Source organism: Rhagoletis pomonella, unplaced genomic scaffold (genome assembly GCF_013731165.1).
Source record: "Rhagoletis pomonella isolate Grant_MI unplaced genomic scaffold, Rhpom_1.0 Rhpom_scaffold_00005, whole genome shotgun sequence".
NCBI classification, from domain to species: Eukaryota; Metazoa; Arthropoda; class Insecta; order Diptera; family Tephritidae; genus Rhagoletis; species Rhagoletis pomonella.
Window position 1 is genome coordinate 81,234,530 of NW_023458559.1, and position 22,006 is coordinate 81,256,535.

The 22,006-nt window shown below is 34.9% G+C and overlaps 2 protein-coding genes across 2 annotated transcripts in view; both read right to left on the bottom strand.

Moving 5' to 3' along the window:
- Positions 1-18,463: 18,463 nt before the first annotated feature.
- The window catches only part of LOC118739684 (mpv17-like protein), a 12,861-nt gene continuing 9,318 nt past the window's right edge, over positions 18,464-22,006 (bottom strand). Inside the window, exons 2-4 of the mRNA XM_036471159.1 lie at positions 21,911-22,006; positions 19,075-19,187; positions 18,464-18,962 (exon numbers count right to left, since the gene is read on the bottom strand). The exon at positions 21,911-22,006 is cut by the window's right edge and continues 3 nt beyond it. Of these exons, the coding sequence (XP_036327052.1) occupies positions 18,715-18,962; positions 19,075-19,187; positions 21,911-22,006 (457 nt within the window). The 3' untranslated portion in view covers positions 18,464-18,714. The remainder of the gene's footprint in view (positions 18,963-19,074; positions 19,188-21,910) is intronic.
- Positions 19,126-22,006, bottom strand: part of LOC118739670 — a 339,105-nt gene continuing 336,224 nt past the window's right edge. Inside the window, exon 6 of the mRNA XM_036471138.1 lies at positions 19,126-19,187. The gene's annotated coding sequence lies outside the window, so the exon portion shown is untranslated. The remainder of the gene's footprint in view (positions 19,188-22,006) is intronic.

The window sequence follows — 22,006 nt, forward strand, 5'->3', positions numbered from 1 at the left end:
ATAATTTTACTAAATTCGACTTTTCAAACAGGTGGCAAGCCCCTACATATTTTTTTTTAACTAAAACCTTATTAAATTTTTTCGTCTGACATTGGAATATGTACCTCTTTCAATTTACTGATGAATTAGTTTGAATTTGAGTTTTTAAAAAGGTGGCAACACCGCTACATATATTCTAGAAATAAATATTTTTTTAACGCATTTCGATAAATGCCCATCTTTTAAAAATGCATTTACCTTATTGCATAATCTGAATTTAGTTTTTGTTTAACAGCTGGCAACCGTTTTCAAATACCTCGAAAATAATACAAATAAGTTTTTTCACACACTTTTTAACTTGCATATTATTTAATTGAATTCGGCTTTCCAAACAGGTAGCAGCCCTCTTCAAAATATTGTCAAGTGAAATCTCTTAAACCTTTTTCGTCTGACACCCATATTTTGATGCATATTTCAATGATCTTATTCTATTCAAGTAGTTCAAGTAATAAAGCCTTTCCAAACCCATTTCGATTGATACCAATAAACTAATAATTCATTTAACTTATTGGTGACCGCTGTGGTGTAATTGTAAGCAGTGCACGCTACCATTCCGCAGGGCCTGGGTTCAAGCCCGGTTCAACCCAACATCAAAACTTAAAAAAACAAAACAAACATTTTTTCCAATAGCAATCGTCCCTCGACAAAAAAGTTTATAGGATTCAAAATTATAAGTACGTTTTGCCTAAAATCAAATAGAAATTTTCACTTCCCCATAATCACCTCTATGATATTTCACATCAACAGAGCTATTTCCATTACATAATAATGCACTTAAGAAAACTTACTATCCTTAGTATACAGCACAAGAACTGACCGCCGACAGTGGGTCAAGCACGCGAAACGCATGGACAACATGCTTCCTTCCTGTGTGTAAGCAAACGGAAATGAGCAAACAATGGGAACGAGACTAACAAACAGACCGACAAAGAAGCAAACAAAGCGAACTGACAAACAAGTCAGTCAAACTTCAATAATGTTAACAAAACCGAAAATGAACAAAAACCCTAAAGTAATAAAAGCTAGTAAAAATAACAAAGGAGCCGAAACAGGAGCTAAACAACAACTACAACAAGCAATGGATAATAAGACTGACTATTGAATGATAAACAATATCCCAAAAAAAAAAAATATCACAAAGCATTTAGGAGCAACATTTTATTCAACATCGTTGACGAAATAAAGAATTGGCAACAGTAAAACGCTCTAGTTGTAGCCAATTTATACATGAGTACCTTTCTCAACTTTCTATGAGAGTCGATTAGATAACTATTTAATTAAAAAGTAAGGTTTTGATGAGAGAATTTCGGTATTTAGGTAAATGTATTTATGTATGAAAATTAGGAAGAGTAAAAAAAATGTTTTCCCAGTGTGTTACCTTCACCTAACCTACCTAACTAAATGATTGGCGGCGGAGAAGCTCGGCCAACCACTAACGCATTGTGAAAACGCCAACGCTTTGTACAAAATTTGCACAAGAAGTGTTCAATTGTCCTATGGGTTTCAAGGCAAAGCTGATATTCAGTCAGTCCTACCTGGTGCAAGCGATGGCCTGACATCACAAATTAACTCAAGGCGGCTGAGGCCTTTAGCGCCCACTTAAAATATATTTTAAATGCTTATTTTAAGAAGATCCGCCTTAGATAATCTAAGCTGCAATTCTTTGATTTAGGGTTAACTTTGGTAATTCACATTTATTCTAGAATGTTGGGGCATGCCAATCATACCATTTTATTTACACTTTTCGTTAGAAGTATTTTTGGCAAATTATAGTAATCTTCTACAACCATACCTAGGGAAACATGATACCCACATATGGGCAACGCCTTCCCCTTATATACTTGAAGAAGGATTGGTACGTCTACAACCAATGATGGCATTTGGAATGTCAGAGTAAATTTCCTTAAAATATTTACCTTCACAAGCTCGGTTAAAGAACTTACCTCCACTTAAGTATGTCTATCTTCGTCGAAGACTACCAGCGGTCGCATGGCATAAAAAAAATCGTATGTTTATTCAAGAAAACGAGCTAACTTTACTAAGGAAGCTAAGTAAATGAAGAAGCTAAGTGGACACACATTCGACGCCTCCAGCATGACCGGATGCGAAAAGTGAACTCAGCAGCAAAAAAGCGCAATAGTATAAACAAAGCAACTGCAAAACAAAAAAAGCAAAAGACAACAAAAGTGGTAAACAAACCAAAAAGCAGCAGCAAAACAAAATTATTTTACAAGATAAACGGAAACAAGCTAAGATGGAATTAATTTTCCGCTTTGAGCAAACAAGCGGAAGTAAATAAAAAGCAGAATGATACAAATATTGTTCATATAAGCAAAAGACGCAATACATTTTTTGCAAAGGGTAAACGTCCAGCTTCATTTGTAAGAGGAATAATAAAAATATATTTACGAAAAACAAAGCCTATGTGTAGCCCAGCGTTGCCAGACGTCCCGATTTTGGTCGGACGTCCTGGTTTTTAGCCCAAATTTAAATGTCCCGCGCGGGGCGAACTAAGTCTCGCTTTTCGGAATGCGGTACGGCGCACAGTGGTACAAAATCAACAAAAAAACAATAATTGTTAAGGTTTTCACTTTTAGCAATTAAATTGCCTCTTAAAGTGTGGCAACATTGCTTAAACTAATTATGTATGTCAAAAATGAATAATAATTAGTTGACAGATTTTGTTTTCGAATTTCTGAAAAAGAAGGCAGAGCTTTTTTCGCCTCAAAAACCTCCGAAAGTAAACAATAATAATTAATTTTGTCTTAAAAAACACTTCAAACCTGCGGAGGAAACTTAGTATTAGTTTCTGTTAAGGCACAGAAATTACCCAATATTGTCTTAATATTTTAAATTGTAAAAAACAAAAAAATATTGATGAAATGAAATGAAATGACATAAGAAATAAAAACTGATTAACTTAAAAACCCTCACAACGTCAAACTAAAATTCAAATTAATTTTTTTTTAGGTATTTTATAGGAAGAAACTATTTATTTATTCTCGGAGCAAGCTCTTTGAATCTTCACGCAAAATATGATTTTTTTTTGTGTTGGTCGCAACTTATTAATGTAGTATTATTACGTGAAGTGGAATGCTACGTCCCCTGTTGCCACTTCATCAAAATTTTGTGTACCACAATATATTAAAAAAAGGCACAAAATAAAATAACGTGTAGAATTTTTTACCTTCCATCAAAAATACATATATACCTTTTATAATATTAATCGTTAACAAAAGTTACAATATTCTCAATTCGTGTAAAAAAAAAATTCTCTACATATTTGTTTGCATTTGTACAATACTGTACTGCAATACAGGCAGTGTCAAATGTTAGTGTAAACCTGGTTCTAATATAATATTCACAGTTATTTCCAATTTTTACCTCATAACAATTGTCCAAACTTCAGGCTACTTTCGCGAACGCGAGCTGGCAAACTATCGATAGTAGCTCCATTTAATATTTTCTATATTTAGAAAGATCGATTGTATCGTAACCTTCCCCGGCTCACCCACAATAGCCTCGATAAGTTTCATCGGATTAGCGGTTTATAGGAACATAGAAAACACACATACAAACACCAACATATGTATGCATATACATATATAAGCGTATATAAATGAAATGTATGTAGTTACGTATTTTAATTTAAAAAAATTTCAATGGCTACCTCATATATGTAATACTCCTATATTGGCAGTAAGAGCTAGTACCCTCCGAAAACACTACAGTACAGATATATCAATAAACACGTACGAAAGAAAAGGAACACATACGTTTATAAATAAACATGTACACGACACATTTACAAAAACGGCACTCAAGTACACAATACATTGACAAAAACAGTATTAGACTGTCTCGCTTTGATTTCGGAATGCTTACACATTGGGATGTTAGCTTACTATCAATATAGAAGTATTACATATATGGGCAACCTATTTGGCATCGCCGTTGTAAGCTTAATTTTAATCTCAAAAAAAATGTTTACGCTTTTTATTACGTCCCGCTTTTGACGCGAGTATCCCCCATTTTTCACTCAAAAGATTTCAAAATCCCGCTTCGCCCGTAAAAAATCTGGCAACGCTATGTAAGGTCACTTTAACAAAAACTCAGTTGAATGGAATTTGTATGTAGTCAAAATGAAAGGCACAGCCAAACAAAATAAAGAAATTCATTATTTAAAATCCTATACAGCTCAGCGGCTTTATAAGGGCCAACTAAAAAATAATATCCAAACCAAATAGAAAACAAAAACTTAGACCGCGTACAGCAAAATCCGCCACAACTGTGTTCAGATATTCGACGTTGCTGTTAATAAGGAAGCAATTTTCAACTTACTACTTCCCCCTAAGCTGACGACGCTGGCAGCGGCGCGTTTTGTCAATAAAATTTGCAAAACCCTATCATAAAATTTTGTCGAGCGCAAAATAAAAAAATTGGCTTTTCGTATTACTTCTTCAAGTTGCTGTTTTTTTGTGGTTTTGCTCTGCTTTGCTGCTACTTTTGTTTATGAAATCTCATTTTTGCAAGCCAAAACCACTGCCATAACTGTTCAATGGTCGGATGCAAATATAAAAAAAAAAAACAAATATTAAACAATGCAACAACTTTTATAACTCTGTATCAAAAGGAGCTTTTGGGCTCATTAGTTGACTTAAAAAGTTTTGCAAAATGCAAACGGCCAACTTCATCTGCTCAGGCAATTGCGACCATCGGTCACTAGCAACCACCAGCAGAGATTTGGTTATTTATGTATGTATGTATGTATGTAAAAGTGAGTAATTTTTAGTTACTTTCGCAAAAGTTCATTTCGGGTAATTGGCTAAAATTGCAAATAGAATTTATTTCTAAATTGCACGCTTTGCTTATTACTAAACAGCTATTGTTTAGCTACTACGGAGTTAAGTGTATGGGATTCACTGCATGGAATTCATTCATTTGGAATAATTGTGATCCTTTGGAGATTTAAAAGTTATCGGCATTAACGTTTTTCGGTATTATTTTTTTAGAGAAAATTTTGCAATTTGCTCAAAGTTACCAAGTAAAACTTATACGTAATTTAAGTATATACATACATACATACATATATCCTGTAGAACTTATCTATGACGCTTAAGTGTATGCTTGAGTTATTATTTATGTTTATGTTTATTCAGTCGATGGAAATACACATCCTTACAGACTAATAATATTTAAATTTTATATACTATATAAAAAATAATAATTAAATATAACCGTACAAATATAAAAACGTATGTATTTAATTGCATATGCGATATAAAACTTCTTTCAGACGTTCTCTTGGTAATGTAATATCCACCAAGTTGTGCCCAATTAACACTTTGTTAAATTGTAGGAGAGATAGCTTTATAGGCTCATTAATGCCATAATTTCTTCGATGCTTATTAACAAAAAATAATTCCTTGTGTCGCAGTTGTTTTACAGGAACATTTAAAGTATTGAATTCTAGCAGTTGAGATGAGTTTGTTTTACCACTTGTAATGTCGACTATAAAAATCAGTGAGGGGACTTTCCGTCTACATTCCAGAGAGCTCAAGTCAATTAAAAGACAGCGTGCTCTGTATGATGGCACTGGTTCAGAGAAGTGCAGAGAGTGCAAGGCAAATCTTATAACCATTTTTTTTTTGTATTCTGTCTAAACGAGAAATCAAAGAAACCTAAAAAGGACTCCATATTAGAGAAGCATATTCTAGTCTAGAGCGGACAAAAGTAGTAGTGTGTAAAGTAATTTCAGCGTATATGGGTCTACGAAGTCCTTACTATTGCGCTTCCGAAAGACTAGACGTGAATATGCTTTAGGTATGATGTAATTTAAGTGCGCTTTAAAAGTAAAACGTGCATCAAATACGAACCCTAAGTCAAGAGCTTCAGTTTGAGTGGATAATACTCCAATTCCAAGGCTGAATGATTAAGGTAAGGGAGCTAACCGTTTTGAGAAAGTTACGTGAAAACACTTATCAATATTCAAATGCAAGTGATTTACTTCGCACCAATTAAAAACTTTAACTTTATAAAAATTTATCTCTAAGATTAAAGGAAGACGGTGCGTGCTTGATTCGGAAACTGGGAAGACACACTCAGACAGGCTGAACTCAAAGTCATTACTTACGAAGATAAGATCTAAGATGCGTGACTGTTTGTTCTTATAATAGTTAATTTGGGCCATCTCGAGACCATAGAGACTATCTATGACATAAATTTCGTAAGATTTATTTACGTTGCTAGGGGTCAAGAAACTAACATCAGTTATACATACATATATGACCAATAAACCTGTGTTAAATTGAAGTCGCTCAAAACGCATAAGTGGTCGTCACCAACGGAGCTCTGCGCAAGAGTAGTTATGTTGTCGATGTGTGCATAATATAATTCATCAGAACTGAGTGGTGGAATATTTGATGCACAGATGTAAAGCATGCCCAGCAATACAGTAATACAGCAATAATAACCCCACCACCTCTAGCGTTTCCTGTTTTGATTGGATAAGACAGAGATAATTTATAAAGATATAAATTATATTATATATAGATATAAATTATAAAGATTCAAGTCACATGCTTCGGCGTGGAAAATGTCAGCATTTAGCCAAGTCTCGACAAGTACAATTATATCGTAATCGCATTGAGCCATGAACAGAGTAACCCTTCAGAATAGCCTTCAGCTTGGTTCTCATACCAGAGCCGTGCATGCCGTGTATTTGCAAAATGTGTTGGGGCCTCTTTAAAAAAAAAACTGGAATGGGCGCACTCTCACGTCCGCCGGCTAAAGCAAGCCAATTGGAGAAAATATCTATTGAAAAGATAACTTTTGATATTATAAAACTTACTTTAAAAAGCGAAATAGGCGAAGAGCACTAGTTTCAATAATTGTGCGAAAAAGTAACCAAAATCACAATTTCTATTTATATGGCATGAGAAAAGTGCATTTGTCATTTGTTTAAAATTTCAATAAGGGTTGTCCAATCAGCAACATAGCGTCATTTCGCCCGCAATTACAGAGGAATTTCAGCTTATTCCTGACTAATCGCCGTCAAGGTCCTAGAATTTTGTTTTATTTCGGGCGGAATATCTGAAATAACTATCATTTCTACATTTTTTTTCAAATTATTGTTGCTCTTTCACAATAGTTTTTCATTAAAAAACGGCCTCAAGCTCAATAAAAATTGTTAAATATGAAATATGTAAATTATTTCGAATGTAATACGCAGAAATTCATACACCCAGCGAAGCGGATGAGGGAAAACTAGTTTTTTTATTGCTGAAATGAGCCTAATTAATTCCATTTTGCACAACCTACATTAATTTATTTTTTAATCTTTCTGTTACACTGTGCCTTTTCATGCCTTCTACGTTCCTTTATAAAACTATTATTTTTCTCACTGCATACACATTTGTCTACATATTTACTTAGTGCATAGCATTGTTTCTCCACCATTGTTGTCATTGTTAATGTGTTAAGTGTTCTGAGTGTTTTTGTTGTTGATTTGTAGTAAACACCAAGAAAGTATGCATGACGGCTCGTAGTAATTTTCTACATTCTCCAACTCACGCACACAATTAAATTTACACACTAAATATTTATAAACGTAATTAGTAGGCGTATTCAGTGGGCGTCACACACACACACTTGCGCATAACCACAGGCATGCGTGTACATTTATATACATACATACATATGTATTTATACACTACCGCCGAACGAAATTCCATTCAACGAGGTGATGTGAACTAAACGTACGTCTGCAAGCCGTTAGTCAGTATGTGCATAAATAGTTGGCTTCGCTCGCTTGCTGCTTGAATAAAAATTAATAGCACATACATACACGTATGTACATGAGGGTATTGCCTCTTTCCGCTTGTAAATATATAGTTTTATAAGAAACAAAGTAGCAAAACTACGTACATATACATAGTTTCCAGATATGTGAATCAAAAATACAGCTGCAGAAAATATATAGTTCTATACTCAGATTTATAAATACATATCTACATATGAATATCTGACTTACACTCAAGAACACTCCTCTATAGCTGACTAGCACCGCTTCAACTTGCACTGTAATTCAACTAGAGTCAGCCAAGCCAAATGGGCACTTGAGCTACTTAAGTAAATCTCTACGATTACAGCGTAAACGGTGGTGTGACGAAGAATTTTATCTAAGCCTGTATGTACATAAGGCTGTATGCTGGCTGAGAAGCCTAACTATGCCTTGAATTAGAGCGTGCATTTAAGGCGCCATTGATAGCCTTAGCAAAGCACTGCCATGCGTGTCGCCCTAAGCGTTGATTTATCAGCAGCGCCTACAACCGCGTATTGTACGTAATTAGCCGCAAACTCCTACACTAAGCACATAAACACATACATACCATCATATGCATATATGTAGATACGCACATACATTTCTATGCCATCTTTACCTAATTATCTGCTCAACTCGAACCCAGCCTGACAGCCCACCTGGCTTCACAGTTATTTATCATCCTACGCAGGTGTTGCTTGTTTTGCTGTAGTTTATGTTTATATGTATGTATGTATGTATGTAGTGTATGTAGGTAGTTGCAGTTGGCATCGTTTGCGGTGTGCTTTTGTGTTGTGGCGTGGCGTGGCGTGAAGTATATCCTCATTTTTCATCATCTTTCCCTCTCATCAACATCATTACAACAAACCACGTTGGCTTTTTAACCTAATAACGTTAACTTTCTTAATTAATTTCATTGACACAGGCTATTTGTGCATTAGCCTCGTTTTGCGTGAAAGTTGTGGTGTGTCCTTAAACAAGTAAATACCTACTTACAAGTGTACTTAAACTTTCACTGACAGCCACAAGTACATGTATGTACATATAAATAATTATTTCAATAGACAAGCGTTTTTTATATGGTGCAATGATGAGCTTGCCCTAAGTGCTTTCAAACGATATCGACTGGGTTTAGTAAAATTTTTAATTTTTATCATAACTAATGTCCTTATATGAACGTTTTATTAATTCAAGGCAAAATGCTGGAGAATACAAGTTTAACTGTTCTTCATACAGGGTGTCCCAGAAGTAACGTGCCAAACTTTAGGGGAAGGTAGGTGGGGGGGTGAGCTCCCTGATAAACAAAAAAAGAGCATTTGCGGGAACAAATAAATGGAGCTGCTGCTGAGATAGCCCAATTGAGTTTAAGATCTCTAAAAGCGTTTTTTCTTAAAAGGTGCCGAGCTTGTATTAGAGTAGAAGGTCGCCAATTTGAGCATATTTTATCAATAAATGAATAAATTTTTCTTCAAACAACTCATGTATATCTTATTTCACGTGAACCCATCCTTCACACAAAATATTGATAGATATAGCCCTTGTTATAGACTCTAGTCCGAATTCCGGTAAGTAACATAAAATAATGTCAAGAGCAAGTAATTATGTACCTTTGTACTATTTAGCATGTCATTTGACGGTAACAAGAGCAAATTCAATTTAAATCTATTAAATACATTCTAGCGTGTCTCAGTCCTTTACCCACAAAAGCGGCTATAAGTTTTTTTTTCTGTTCAAAACAGTAAGTGTGGCACCTTTCTGAAATCTTTATTAAATGAGCAATTTTTTTTATGTAATGTAAAGTTATAGCTCAGTACATTTTTTTTTCACCCGAGATAGTCAAAGTTGGGGAAGAAAATATCAAAAAGTTAAAAATCCAGAAATAGTCCTAATTTTATGATGGTTCCTTAATATATTTTAACTACATTGCATTTGAGTATGGAGAGGCAACTATCTGGAAGTATTTTACATAAAAAATTTACTAAGTATTGCCCGGTTTGTAGTTGCAGTTAAAGGAAACACATGAAAAGGCACGATTTTTTTTAAATTCGCAAAAATTTAAATATTTCAAAAACGGTGACACTTTTACCTGAAAATTTTTTGTTTATCAGTGAGCTCACCCCCCCACCTACCTTCCCCTAAAGTGTGGCACGTTACTTCTGGGACACCCTGTATATTCGAATTTTTCATCTCATTCTTCAGATCTTCTTATAACTAAACCAACTAACACTACATAATAAGATTCAAAAAAAGGAAGATATACATCGTTGTTTAAAGTACAAAAGCGCGTATCGTCTTCTGCAAAACCGCGTAACTGACATTGGCTGCCAAAAATTGGATTTGCTGACCGAAGCTCAAGGCTCAAGCCTTATCCATTCGTCCTGAAATATACTAGCCAGATGCGAGAATAATTTTTAAATAGGCTGAAGACAAATAGTAAGGAAACCAACATAAAATAACTTAATTGTTATAAGAAAAACACGTTAAGAAACCTCGCATCGTAGCTACCACCCCTTCTGGTAACTGTTTTGCGCAATTAATTATTTAGTTCGTAGCTAGCAAGCTTGATACGAAGAGATAGGAACCTATGAGAAATCTTTTAAATATTTAGTTATATTTGCAACTCTCGAGTTTCTTCTTGCATGTCCACTTTTATCTATACATTCAAACGCTAACAAAAATTTATTTCCGCCTTCGTTTTTGCGATTGTACACCATTGGACGGGCATTTTTCTCTAGATGAGGAGTTTTCGTGGTTTCAAAATTGGTTGAAAATTGCGGCCAAAAATTTCGTCGTTTAAAATTTTCCGTATTTGTGTATAGCTTTTGTTGCAACCTGTTCAATTGGAGTTGTTTTTGCATTTTGTTATACTTCTTTTTTGAAGTGCAACGTTGTAATACAGATAAAGAATGAATGAGGAAATAAATGTTATAAAAGATTAAGACAAAAAGGCGAGGGAAATAAGGTAAAGGCGAAAATGAAAAAAAATGAGAGATACATATGAAAATGTATTGAAATTTTTCGATTGGAATCGAAATAAATTCAGGTATAAAATATTAGTTATCGAAAGTTATCAAGTTGCCTAAATTTATCGAATAATCGAAGTTTATAGTTATCGAAATTTATCAAATTATCCATGTTTATTGAGTTATCGTACAGTATCGAATTATTAAAATTGATCAATGTTTATTGAGTCGTCGAAATTTATAAAACGCAGAAAATTTGTTATCGAAATTTACGGATAGTTGTCGAGCTACAAAAATTTATGGGATTACCGAAATTTGTCAATTAAACGAAATTTATCAAGTTGTCGCTATATATTGAATTTTATTATTTATAGTGTTAACGAAATTTAGCGAGTTATCATAATGCATCGAGTCCTTTGAACTTATCGCGTTATCGATATTTATTGATTTACTAAAATTTGTCGATTTATCGAATCGACCTTTTTGGAATTTTCAACTGTATCGAATTGTCGAAGTGTCAAAGTTATACACGTTTATCGAGTTATCACTGCTTATCGATTTTTATCATATTACGAGAGTATAATGATTAATCGAAATTTGTCGATAGCTATCGAAAAATGTGGAGCTATCAACCGAGTTATCGAAATTTATAGAGGTATCCAAAAATTATGGAGTTATCGATTTGTATTGAGATATATACATTGTAGAGTTACCAATATCTATCGAGCACTCGAAACGCACAGTTATCGAAAATTATCGCAATAGTTTTTTTGAGTTATCGGATTTTAGTGTTTTTCAAATTAATTAAATTACCGATATGTATAAATCATCGAAATTTATTGACAAACAGGGATGTATCGGGCCAATTCCAAGTCCTGCCAAAGACCTTTGAAGATATAAAAAATTGTAGTCATGTCTTAGTTCCAAAGCAGGAAATTTTCCGGTAAGTAATTTGGTACTTTAAAAGTTGAACGTCGTGCTAAGTTAGAAAAGCTCTTCAAGGGTCTTAAAAAACTAAGAAAAAACGGTGAGATTTCCACAGTAACTGGCGCTCCTAGTAATTTTTAAAATCTTTACACTGTTTCTGCGCTTCTTCTGACAACGCGGCTTGTATTACATTTTTTCAAAGACGGCTAATTCCTTTACGAGAAGCAGCTGAATGGCGACTTATCGATAGGGTGTCCCAGGGTAGAGGTTTTCAGGCGTCGCTCTCGAATGCTGCCGGTTATTGCGTGACTTCATTATTCCGCACTTTGTATACATATGTACCACGGCTTTAAGCTATATCACAGTATAGAAATTGGTGTACTCTCCTAGGAACCTTCTCTAAAGCTGGGATTTCAACGAGAAGTAACCCTTATTCCTCTATTTTGAGATTTTGAGGAGGAAACTATCTCCTCAGACTTCTTCGAAATATTTTTAATGCTGCATAGCTTAATATAAAATTGTTTGCAATCGAAAGTAGAGTGAAGAGTCCAAAAGATAGGCTTCAGGACTAAAATGTGTGTACCATGAAAAATGTGGTCCAACTCGAAAAACAGCATTAAAATCTATCTGTCAGACTGAAGCTCATTTAAAATCTGTTATTTTCGGCGCTTTATAGTGCAAACTATTTGCTTTTATTCTAAGAGCGGGAACAGTAGTAAAAACCCAGCTTAATCTTCTAGTCTGGAATACACATTTAAGTTGAAAAATCATAAACAATTATTATTTTGAAAGTAAGTCTACATTTTATTCAAGAAAGATGTTATTTTTCACGATTTTTTGTTATGAAAAGCAAAAAGACGACAACAGCAAAATGTACTGCAGCACCTAACAAAAAGTGTAGAGAAATCTAGAAAGATATTTACACTTAAAAGACGTCAGGTAAAGCAATACATTCAACAAGTGCAATCTATAAAAACTGACGTTGATTTTTTTTTTTTGATTTTCTTTGCAAACGATCTTGCGCATTTTCTTTTATAAGAAATTCAGACATATTTGTAGAAAAGTATAAAAAATCATTTCTAGCCGTTTAAAATTTGCACCTTATTATACTAAAATTTTACAGGCTATATATAGAGCTGCGTACCCAAAAATTGTCTATAAATTTATATTAAAAAGCTAAAAATTTTGATGAAAATATGTTGATTTTTTAAAAGCTCTGTTTGATTTATATGATTATAGTATAAATCTAATTTTTATAACAAAAAATAGCGAAAAAATGTTTGCTTTAAAAACCTTGTAACTATTAAAAAAAAAAAACATTGACTCACTTAACTGTAAATGTGGCCAGCAGTGGGAGTCTAGAAATCGCGACGCTTCATTTCTATCCCTTAAAATCTCTAAATGAGTAATGCCTGTGCTTAAAAATGTCCAGCGTCTCCAGAGCCCTTAGGCCCATATGTTATTAATTGATTAATTTTGAGATTTTAAGGGATATAAATTTAGCGTAGCGATTTCTAAAATCTCACACCGCTCCTATGAACTTCGGGGGCGTGACATCTTTACCCGCTTCTCCCCGTATCTTAGTTACCCGCTGCGCGAGCATTGAACGTATCCAATTTACCAGTATACAATCTACTCCAGTGGCCGCTGTTGTGTGGTGACTAGACCATTCGAAAGGACCCTCGACGTCTACAAAAATTACCAACGCGAATTCTTTCTTAGCCATCGCATTGCTAATTCTGGATTTCTCCGTCCGATAGGCCCAACCAATGTTGCTTTATTCATAGTTTTTATACTGTAGATAACAACTTTTTGGACGAGTTTCCTCAAATTACTTCCTAATACAAATTACAGTTTTGTCAAATTTCATAAGGAGGGGTATTACGCACCTCTAACCACTCAGTCACAGCGTTAAATTAATCTGAGTAGTGTGTAAATAGTTCAACTCGTACTACATAGTATTTGTCGTCATAAGCAATAACCGCCTAGGTCGAAAACCCTGAATTCGAGAAAAAACGTTTTAAACATTTGGATCGTAATGTTATCCTTATAGGGAAACCAAAATATATTCGTCTATACCTTTTTAAATAGCCTAGCTGGCGGCGAGATGGGGATTTCACATACACATGGAATAGTAGTTGCAGCATACGATAGCATATATAACTCAACTCTTTCTTAAGTCGATTTAGGCGGTTATTGCTTATGGCCGCAGATATTTAACTTGCTACATTGTTTTTTATTTTTATAGTATACATCTACTTTTCTCGCTTGTTATAATCAAATTTTTCCAGCATGCTTACATCGTTTTCTTTCATTCTCTATCAATAGGTGTCATAGCAACATGAATTTATCTATTCATAGTCTCAACTACGCCAGTTAACTGTGTAAACTTTTTCCAAGCCAATTTTCAGTACAGACTTTTTCTCAAAGCTTCGCTTGGCCACATTGCCCTTAGCAAGCAGCACTCGACCCAACTGTCAACTGAACCAGTGGCTTATTCACCTACCAACAGCCACTACTGCCACTTCAACAACTAGTAACAGCCAACAGTAGTAGTTGTGTGTTACTTTTTCATACTTACCTCTTTAGCTTTGTACCTGTGTATGTATGTATATACATAATAACCACTGCTAGAAAGAGTAACACTTTTTATGTGCGCTGTGCAAGATGCCTGAGTGCAGCTTAAGCGCTTCGCAAAAAAAAGCGAAGTGTGAGAAATGAAAGTTGTAAAAGTTACAATTTTTTAAATTTCAAATTATAATATATACGCAACAACAAGGCAGCGAAAAGGTTAACTTTATGCACAAAAGCAAAATTTATTTTCTACCATTTTTTCGTCAAATTTATGTCCTTGAACTGTAACAACCGTTGCAGCCGACATAGCCAACACAAAGCTGGTGAAAAAACGTCGCAACAAAGGTACTCCACTTGTTGTACCAGCCAGGCAGCCTGGTCGTTGGTTGATTATGCGCTGCTTGCGTTTACGGGACGCTTGATGGCGGCCTGTTAAAAGGTGTAAAATGCTACACAAATTATGCAAATATAAACGTTACACGGCGTACATTTAAAAATTTCGCTCATTAATCTTTGCGCTAGTTAACATTCACCGAAAATCCAATGGAACCGACCCAACATGAATGACACAGCCGCTGCCGCCGAAAAGGGTGTGCTCCGTGTATTTTTTTTTTTTTGCATAACCGAAAAATTATTTATTCTCGCACTTGTTTGTATGTGTAGGTGCTGAAATTATGCGAACAACTGTTGCGCCGCCAGAAAAAAAAATTGAATATAAATTCAGGACGCTAGCAAAATACGCGACGACGACGACGACGATGACGATGGCGATGCTTGCGCTTGTTGCTTTGGCATATGGAAATTTAACCTTTCACAAAAGTTGGCGCTCAATGCTCTGCTCCTCGGATTCTGCCGCCCTCTTTCTCCACCATCCACCATCCACCATCAATCGCTTAGTAAGGTGCGAAGGCGGCTTTTTATCATTTCGCCACAACTTTGCTGACATTCGGCAACATATTGTTGCGTCGCACTTGGTGGCGTGCAAAAGCAACAAACACAACAAAAAATGTTTTGCAATTTTTCACAAAAGGCATAATGGCTTACGCCACATTAATGCTGGCTTTATTATTGTTGCACAAAGACTTCTTGTGTTGCAAACCAAAAAAAAAGTTTAATTCTCACAGTTATAGTAAGCAGTCACACAGGGCGTATACGTAACATTTGTTTTCATACGCATACTACCATTCCAACTACACATTGCGGTGATTTCCTTATTTGAGCGCGCAAGTATTTAAGCTCACGAAAGTAGTTATGCACTTCAAGAGTGTGCGCTTCTTGATGTGATAATTCTTCTTGTGTGGCTAATCTTCGGAAGCTTATTTGTGCCTGTAAGTATTGCAGTAGTCCGCATTTACATAAATACAAATTTCTTTGTAGCATTTATCTGAATATAAATACTTGTTTTGTTAGTTATGTAGCTAAAAGTAAAAGCTCTCAACCTTTGATAGGGAAAGAAAACTTTGTCATGAAATGTGTGAAAACTTTTGTCAACAAATCTTGATCTTAGCAATAAGCAAATAAATTTTTATCGCAAAATATAATTCTGTTTAGGCTTTTAAGCGATTTCGACCTCAAGGAAGCTTTAAAGTTGTCACTTCGATATATTTCGATGCCTACAGCATCTGCACAATTGACGTTGAACAACATCGCAACCTGATTCAAATTATAGAAGGTTTTCTCAGAGCCAATGAGGCTTCAGATTAGACAACACTCTTATATCAGATGCTGGAGGAGGTAATAAGAAATACGTTTCTCAGAAATAATTTTCAATGAGAGAAACTGTCTACATTATCGGTACCATGAAAGATTTTTAGACGGGTACAATAAGTCGGCATTGGTTGATTTTCCCGACAACGTGGTAAGATGATTTATTTCAGAACGATTTTCCGTCATCCCTCGTCAAGTTTGGTTTTGGAGGCAAATCGGTTTCGGCGTTGTGCCATCTTCAGTGTAATTTTTCGTTGCAAATACAATACGCATATGGGACATATACAACTATAGCTACAGAATTCATCTATGCCAATTTCAGGTATATTGGGTTCATAAATCTCATTTCATTTGATACCCATATTTTTAATAATTGCTTTAACTTGTGAAATAATTTGGGTTTGCCTTTTTAAACAAGTGGCAACCCTCTTTAATATTCTAAATATTCAAACTATGGATATCTTACCACCTCATATTTCAATATTTCATTTAACTCATGCATACTTTAATTAAATTCTAATTTCAAAACAAGTGGCAACCCTATTCCAAATATTTTAAAACCATAACCTTGTTAAACCTTTTTCGACTGACACACATATTGCAATACATATTTAAATTGTGTATCTAATTCGCTTAATATAAATTGAATTTAATTTCTAAACCATATGGCAACCCTCTTAATTAAAGTTTATCAATGTCAATGTCAATTTATGTCAATACTTTAAAATAATTCATTTGACTTATTAAATTATTTGTTTTTAAATTTTTACACAGCTGTAAACTCTCTTTAATGTTATAAATGCTCAACCTCCATGTTTCTTAATACGGCTTTGTTTGACGCCAATATTTCAATATTTCATATAATTTAATTTAATTCGACATTTCACACAGATAGTAATCCTGCTCAAATTATTTTTAAACCAAAACCTCGTAAAACCTTTTTCGTCTGACACTTGTATTGTGATACCTATTTAGATTATCTAATACTCTTAATTCAAATTGAATTTGATTATAAAATCAGGTGGCAACCCTCCTACAAGCAGCTTAGAAATAAAGTTTCATCAAAGCAATTTTAACTTATATTCATATTAAAGTAATTTATTTACCGTATTACTTATATTGAAACTAACATTGTAACAAGGTGGCAACCCTCTGAAAAATATTTTCAAACCCCAACCTCTTTCATCTGACATCCAAATCAGGATATACATTTCAATTTTCTGCCTTTATTTAAGTCGAACTTGCATTTTGAAACAGGTGGCAACCCGCCTACATATAATTAAGAAATAAAGCCTTTTCTTAAGCGTTTTATAAAGCCCTCTTAACCTATTTCAGTTTTTATGAATAGGGCCATAAATATATTAGTACTTAAAAATTCCACTAACCCAAATGAACTCTTGTATTTTTTTAGTTTCAATTGAAATCAAATCAGATTACGTACAAAGTATATATGTATGTATTTTTTGTAGCCAATTATTTTATTTTAAATCACTTTTACAATTTGTGCATATGTAGTTATTTCAAAACAAAAAAGTGCTTCTTTATGTAATTGTTAGCAAATATTGCACCGCCTTTAATTTAATAATTTAATATAAAATTTCTTTAGAAAGTTGCTTTCATCTCATTTCAACGTAAACGGAATTACAAATTACATAATCCAAACGAAGTTACTTAGATACTACCTAACCTTATGCAAAAGTTTCATATTAGTATCTATGAAAAACTTCTAAAACGTTCTACTCTGACAAAATGACAAAAAAAAAGCTCAGATTTAATAATATATAATAGGGGCATTCATTACAGAGCTGTCGGAGTGTACCTAAGGTATTTTATTTGTTAACTTACTTATAGACAATTACTCATGTAATATCATTGCACCATAAAAGTGATCTTGATGCCCCTAAAGAATCCTTATTAAGTCAAGATTTTTCATGGCAATGTAATTACTGTAAACTCTTTTGTCGGTGCATTGTATATTCTTAAACAGAACTTCCTTAAAATTTATTAGAAAAGCTTTAGGGTTGGAAGTCGCATGACCAGATTCACTTGGAATAAGGGTTTTTCAAGAGTATCTGACTTTGAATGTACATTCTATTATGGAATAAATATGTATATTGATTGATAAGTCATAAATAGCCATGAATATCTTTTCAACAATAATCTGCCGAGTCTGCTTGAATCCATCAAAATAACAGAAAGCAGCGCATTTCATCGGCTTTGCGATAAGCTGGAAAGGAGCAGTTTAAAATCGTAGTTTAGTTGCAAGTGTTAATCAGATTTCCTTTCCAGACTTATTAAGGCGTATTGTTCGTTTTAGTTCAGGACTTTTTTTCTCTGAGACCACTTCTTTTCTCCGGGAGCGAAACGCAAAAACAACCACATGGAAGAAAAAGTTCAGAACTAGAACGATTTTTTAGAAAACTTAGGAAACTTTAGATTTTAGAAAATTTTTATTTCAGCTGCTCATTGTGTTTTACCCTCCTCCGATGTGTATTAACTTAAAAATTAAAGCTCTACTTCGATACTTATTTTCACTTTCGGAAATGTAAGCATAGAAAGCCTTCTTTGGGCTTTCTAGTATATATAAATTCAAATCGCAGTGCATTGCGTTTTCTAACTAACTACGCGCTTAAACAAACAAAAAGTTATTTTTAAATTCGGCTAAGTTCTTATTTCGTGCATTTACTGAGCTGCCACTTTCACCTCACCCTCCGACTCCAACTCATTTCGCTGCCTCTTAATCCAGCACAGTATATTCACCCAAATGAAACCGCAAACACCCATGTAAATCACGCGAAATCTCGGCGCGATTAAAATGAAATTTAATGTTTGTACCGGCAGCCAAAAGATACAGGAACGCAAAAATGTGGGAACGAACTTCTCGCGCAACTCCTTGAAGGGATCCTCTGCGCGTTCCATAAGCGACATGCCTAGAAATTCACAAAGTGAAAGTCAGATCTTTTACTAAAATAATTATTTATAATTACAATTACAAAAAAGTATATTGCTTATTATGATTCTGAATTAGCATTTACTTCTAACCTGTGTAGAAGACAGTCAACAAGTATGGTGTCAACACAAATTGATCCAAGACCAGCTTCTTCACGATTATGGGCTTAGCAGTTCCTGGAAACGTTCTATCCAACCATTTGTACCTAATTTCGTGTTCGTTAAGAAAGTAAAATTTTTAATTCATCTATTTTAGCAAGCAGATATGTTAGAGTATATATGTAAGTAAACATATTCATTGAGGCGTATTTATGCGACGCAGTGCATAGACATTCAGATGTGCGGAATAGAAAATATATAAAGCCTACACTAAAAACTTTTTCTTATGTGGAGCTACCAAAGACACGAATCCAGCAGCGTCATTGTGCTTTAGTAAAGTGCATGTGTGTTGTGCTTTTAATGTGATTACCAAAAGTTATTGTTAGTAATTAAAAAGTAAAAATGCAAAACCAAAGGTAACTATAAAAAAAAATGTAAGTAAACAGAAAATTCCACAAATGTATACAAATGAAACTGATTCACCCGGAACGAAACTAAAAATAGACTACTCGCTGACTGAGAGATTAAATGAGGACGACTTTGAAAATTTGGAATTATTTCTATGAACCATAGGGAGGGTTGAATTATTGGGTGTAAAAAATATACCGCAACGAATGTGTAAGTGGCCCTTCAGGAGGGGATCGACAGCTTCAAATTTATTCGGACACTCTAAGGGGCATCCGGAGGTGGTGTCGCCTTAACACTGTTCTGCGGGGACACTGGATTTCCTAATGTTTCAGGTCTACAAAGTGTGCACGTGTCTTTGGTGCGTACTTTAGACTAGGAATGCTCCTGGTGGACTGCAAGGACGACAGTACGGCAGAATTCTGAACGAGGTAGCCCCCAAATTGGTTGGCGAAAAAATTTCCCTCCACTGAACCCTCCCCGAGGGTTTCGACTGGAATTCGATAGTCCAGTATATTCTGTGCGTTATCAGAAGTATATCCAGCTAAGATCTAGGAGAATCGCGAGAAGGCTCGCTGCTCTTGAATAGCACAGCCCATCGCATTGCCCTTTGATCACGGTAGGGAGGTTTCCCTCAATCCAGGGTGTTAAGCGGACTATGCCTATTGGATGGCATGGGAACGGATTGTATTTCTGCGGTGCCTCCCTGACACCGGGTCGCCTCAGTAAGTAACCTACCAACGGTTACCTTAATTATGGCATGGGGCGCTACCGTGGCGGACGGACTTTTTCCCCTTTCCACTCGCTAGGTCGCTGTGCCAGGCCATCTCGGCTTCGGTACAGCCCGGCGCTGTTTCTGCTTCCACAAGTGTTTAGGCGCGACTGCTAACACCGGGCGTCTAAATTCATGCTATGTACTCTCCTCCTGCATGGGCAAACATTTCCTTTATGCAATTTATGAAATTTTTGCACATGCACTTCTCAACTTCCATGTAATAAAACTTTCTTAAGTTTTATTTTTATGGCTTGGCCTAGTCTGATCCATCCTCTGGACACTGTTGTGGAGTTTTTTGAAGACTCTGCATCACTTACAATCATGCAAAGGTGGTAAACGGACTTTACCATTGGCCACAGCTCCTACCCACCTTTTCGCACTAATAAATACTTTTTCTTTTATACACACAGAAAACATACTAGTCTTCCCTATTTCCTTGGTCCACTGATGTTTCTTCGTTTTTCCTTTCGGAAGCACAGTCGGGCAGGAAACGGAGAGGCCCGCATTACGGGCATCGGTAACGCAATCAAGGGCTTCCTCAAATTGTTCCCATGAGCTAAACTTACCGAGAGAAACCAGAAGCCTAGCTTACTGAGAGAAGCGTTATTGAGCAGATACCCCAAAAGTGAATCCCTAAACTTAGTCCAGTCGGAACAGCAAATATTTTCAATCAAAAATGTAAAGGCTTATCAAACTGTCGCCACAAAATAGGCAACTTTACTTCAATTTGCTCTAAAAAGCAAGAAGATTTTAAGTGCACAGTGACTAATGGAAAAAATTTTCCGGAATATTTTTGAATTTTACGCGAAATTTTGTTGTTACAAATGCTAAAATGAACTTTTCGCAGCCTGTAAAAGTTGGAAGTAATAAAGCTCGAATTTTGTTTCGGAAGCTTTTACTCTAACCGGCAAAGCAAATTCATTGGTGATTGTTGAAAAGCTTAAGCAGTTTATTAATACCGGTATTAACTACAATGAGAGAAAAATAGTCAAGTGTTTATTTAAGTAGCCAGAGAGAGTTTGCTCAAGCGCACAGATACCCACTTTTTAAACGATTTTACAATAAACAAATGACACGTGCACTTCTCTGAATGGGGAGTATTTATGTATGTATGTATGGGCAGCGACATTGATAGTAAAGTTATTAAATACTCAGTTGTTGTATATTTAAACGTAAGCATGTAAGAACTTTTGTGAGCAAAAACACTAGTGAGTGATAAAAAAAAAGAGAGAGCAAGTGCAGGGAAATAACAAATGATAACAACAATGGTGCAGACATAGCGCACTCAGTGATGAGTGAAATTTATGATTATTTTATTTGTGCGCCACACCATGCCCAGTACAATGCTCAAGTGCAAAATTTATTTTAATTAAAGCCAATAAAAGGGCAATGTAAATGGAAAATTTCAAAATCAAGGCGAGCAAACACACAATTGGCTGCAAGAGGCCGTAAAATTGCGTAAGTGTAATGAGAAACAAGCATAAAGTTAAAAAAAAAACTTAAAGCGCTTAATGTAAATAAAGAAATGATTAAATGTTAGGGGTATCCACAAACTTTCGTCTGTCAAAATTATAGAAATTATAAATTTTTTTATAATTCAGTAGTGATTTTGTGAATACCCCTTATGCAAAAATAAAGGAATAAACAAACCATGTGTAGAGTGTTGGCGCGTAAACGGTTGTGCCCATTATTGCATACCGACCTATTGTGGCATAATCGATATCCTCTTTTTCCGCATCGTTTTTT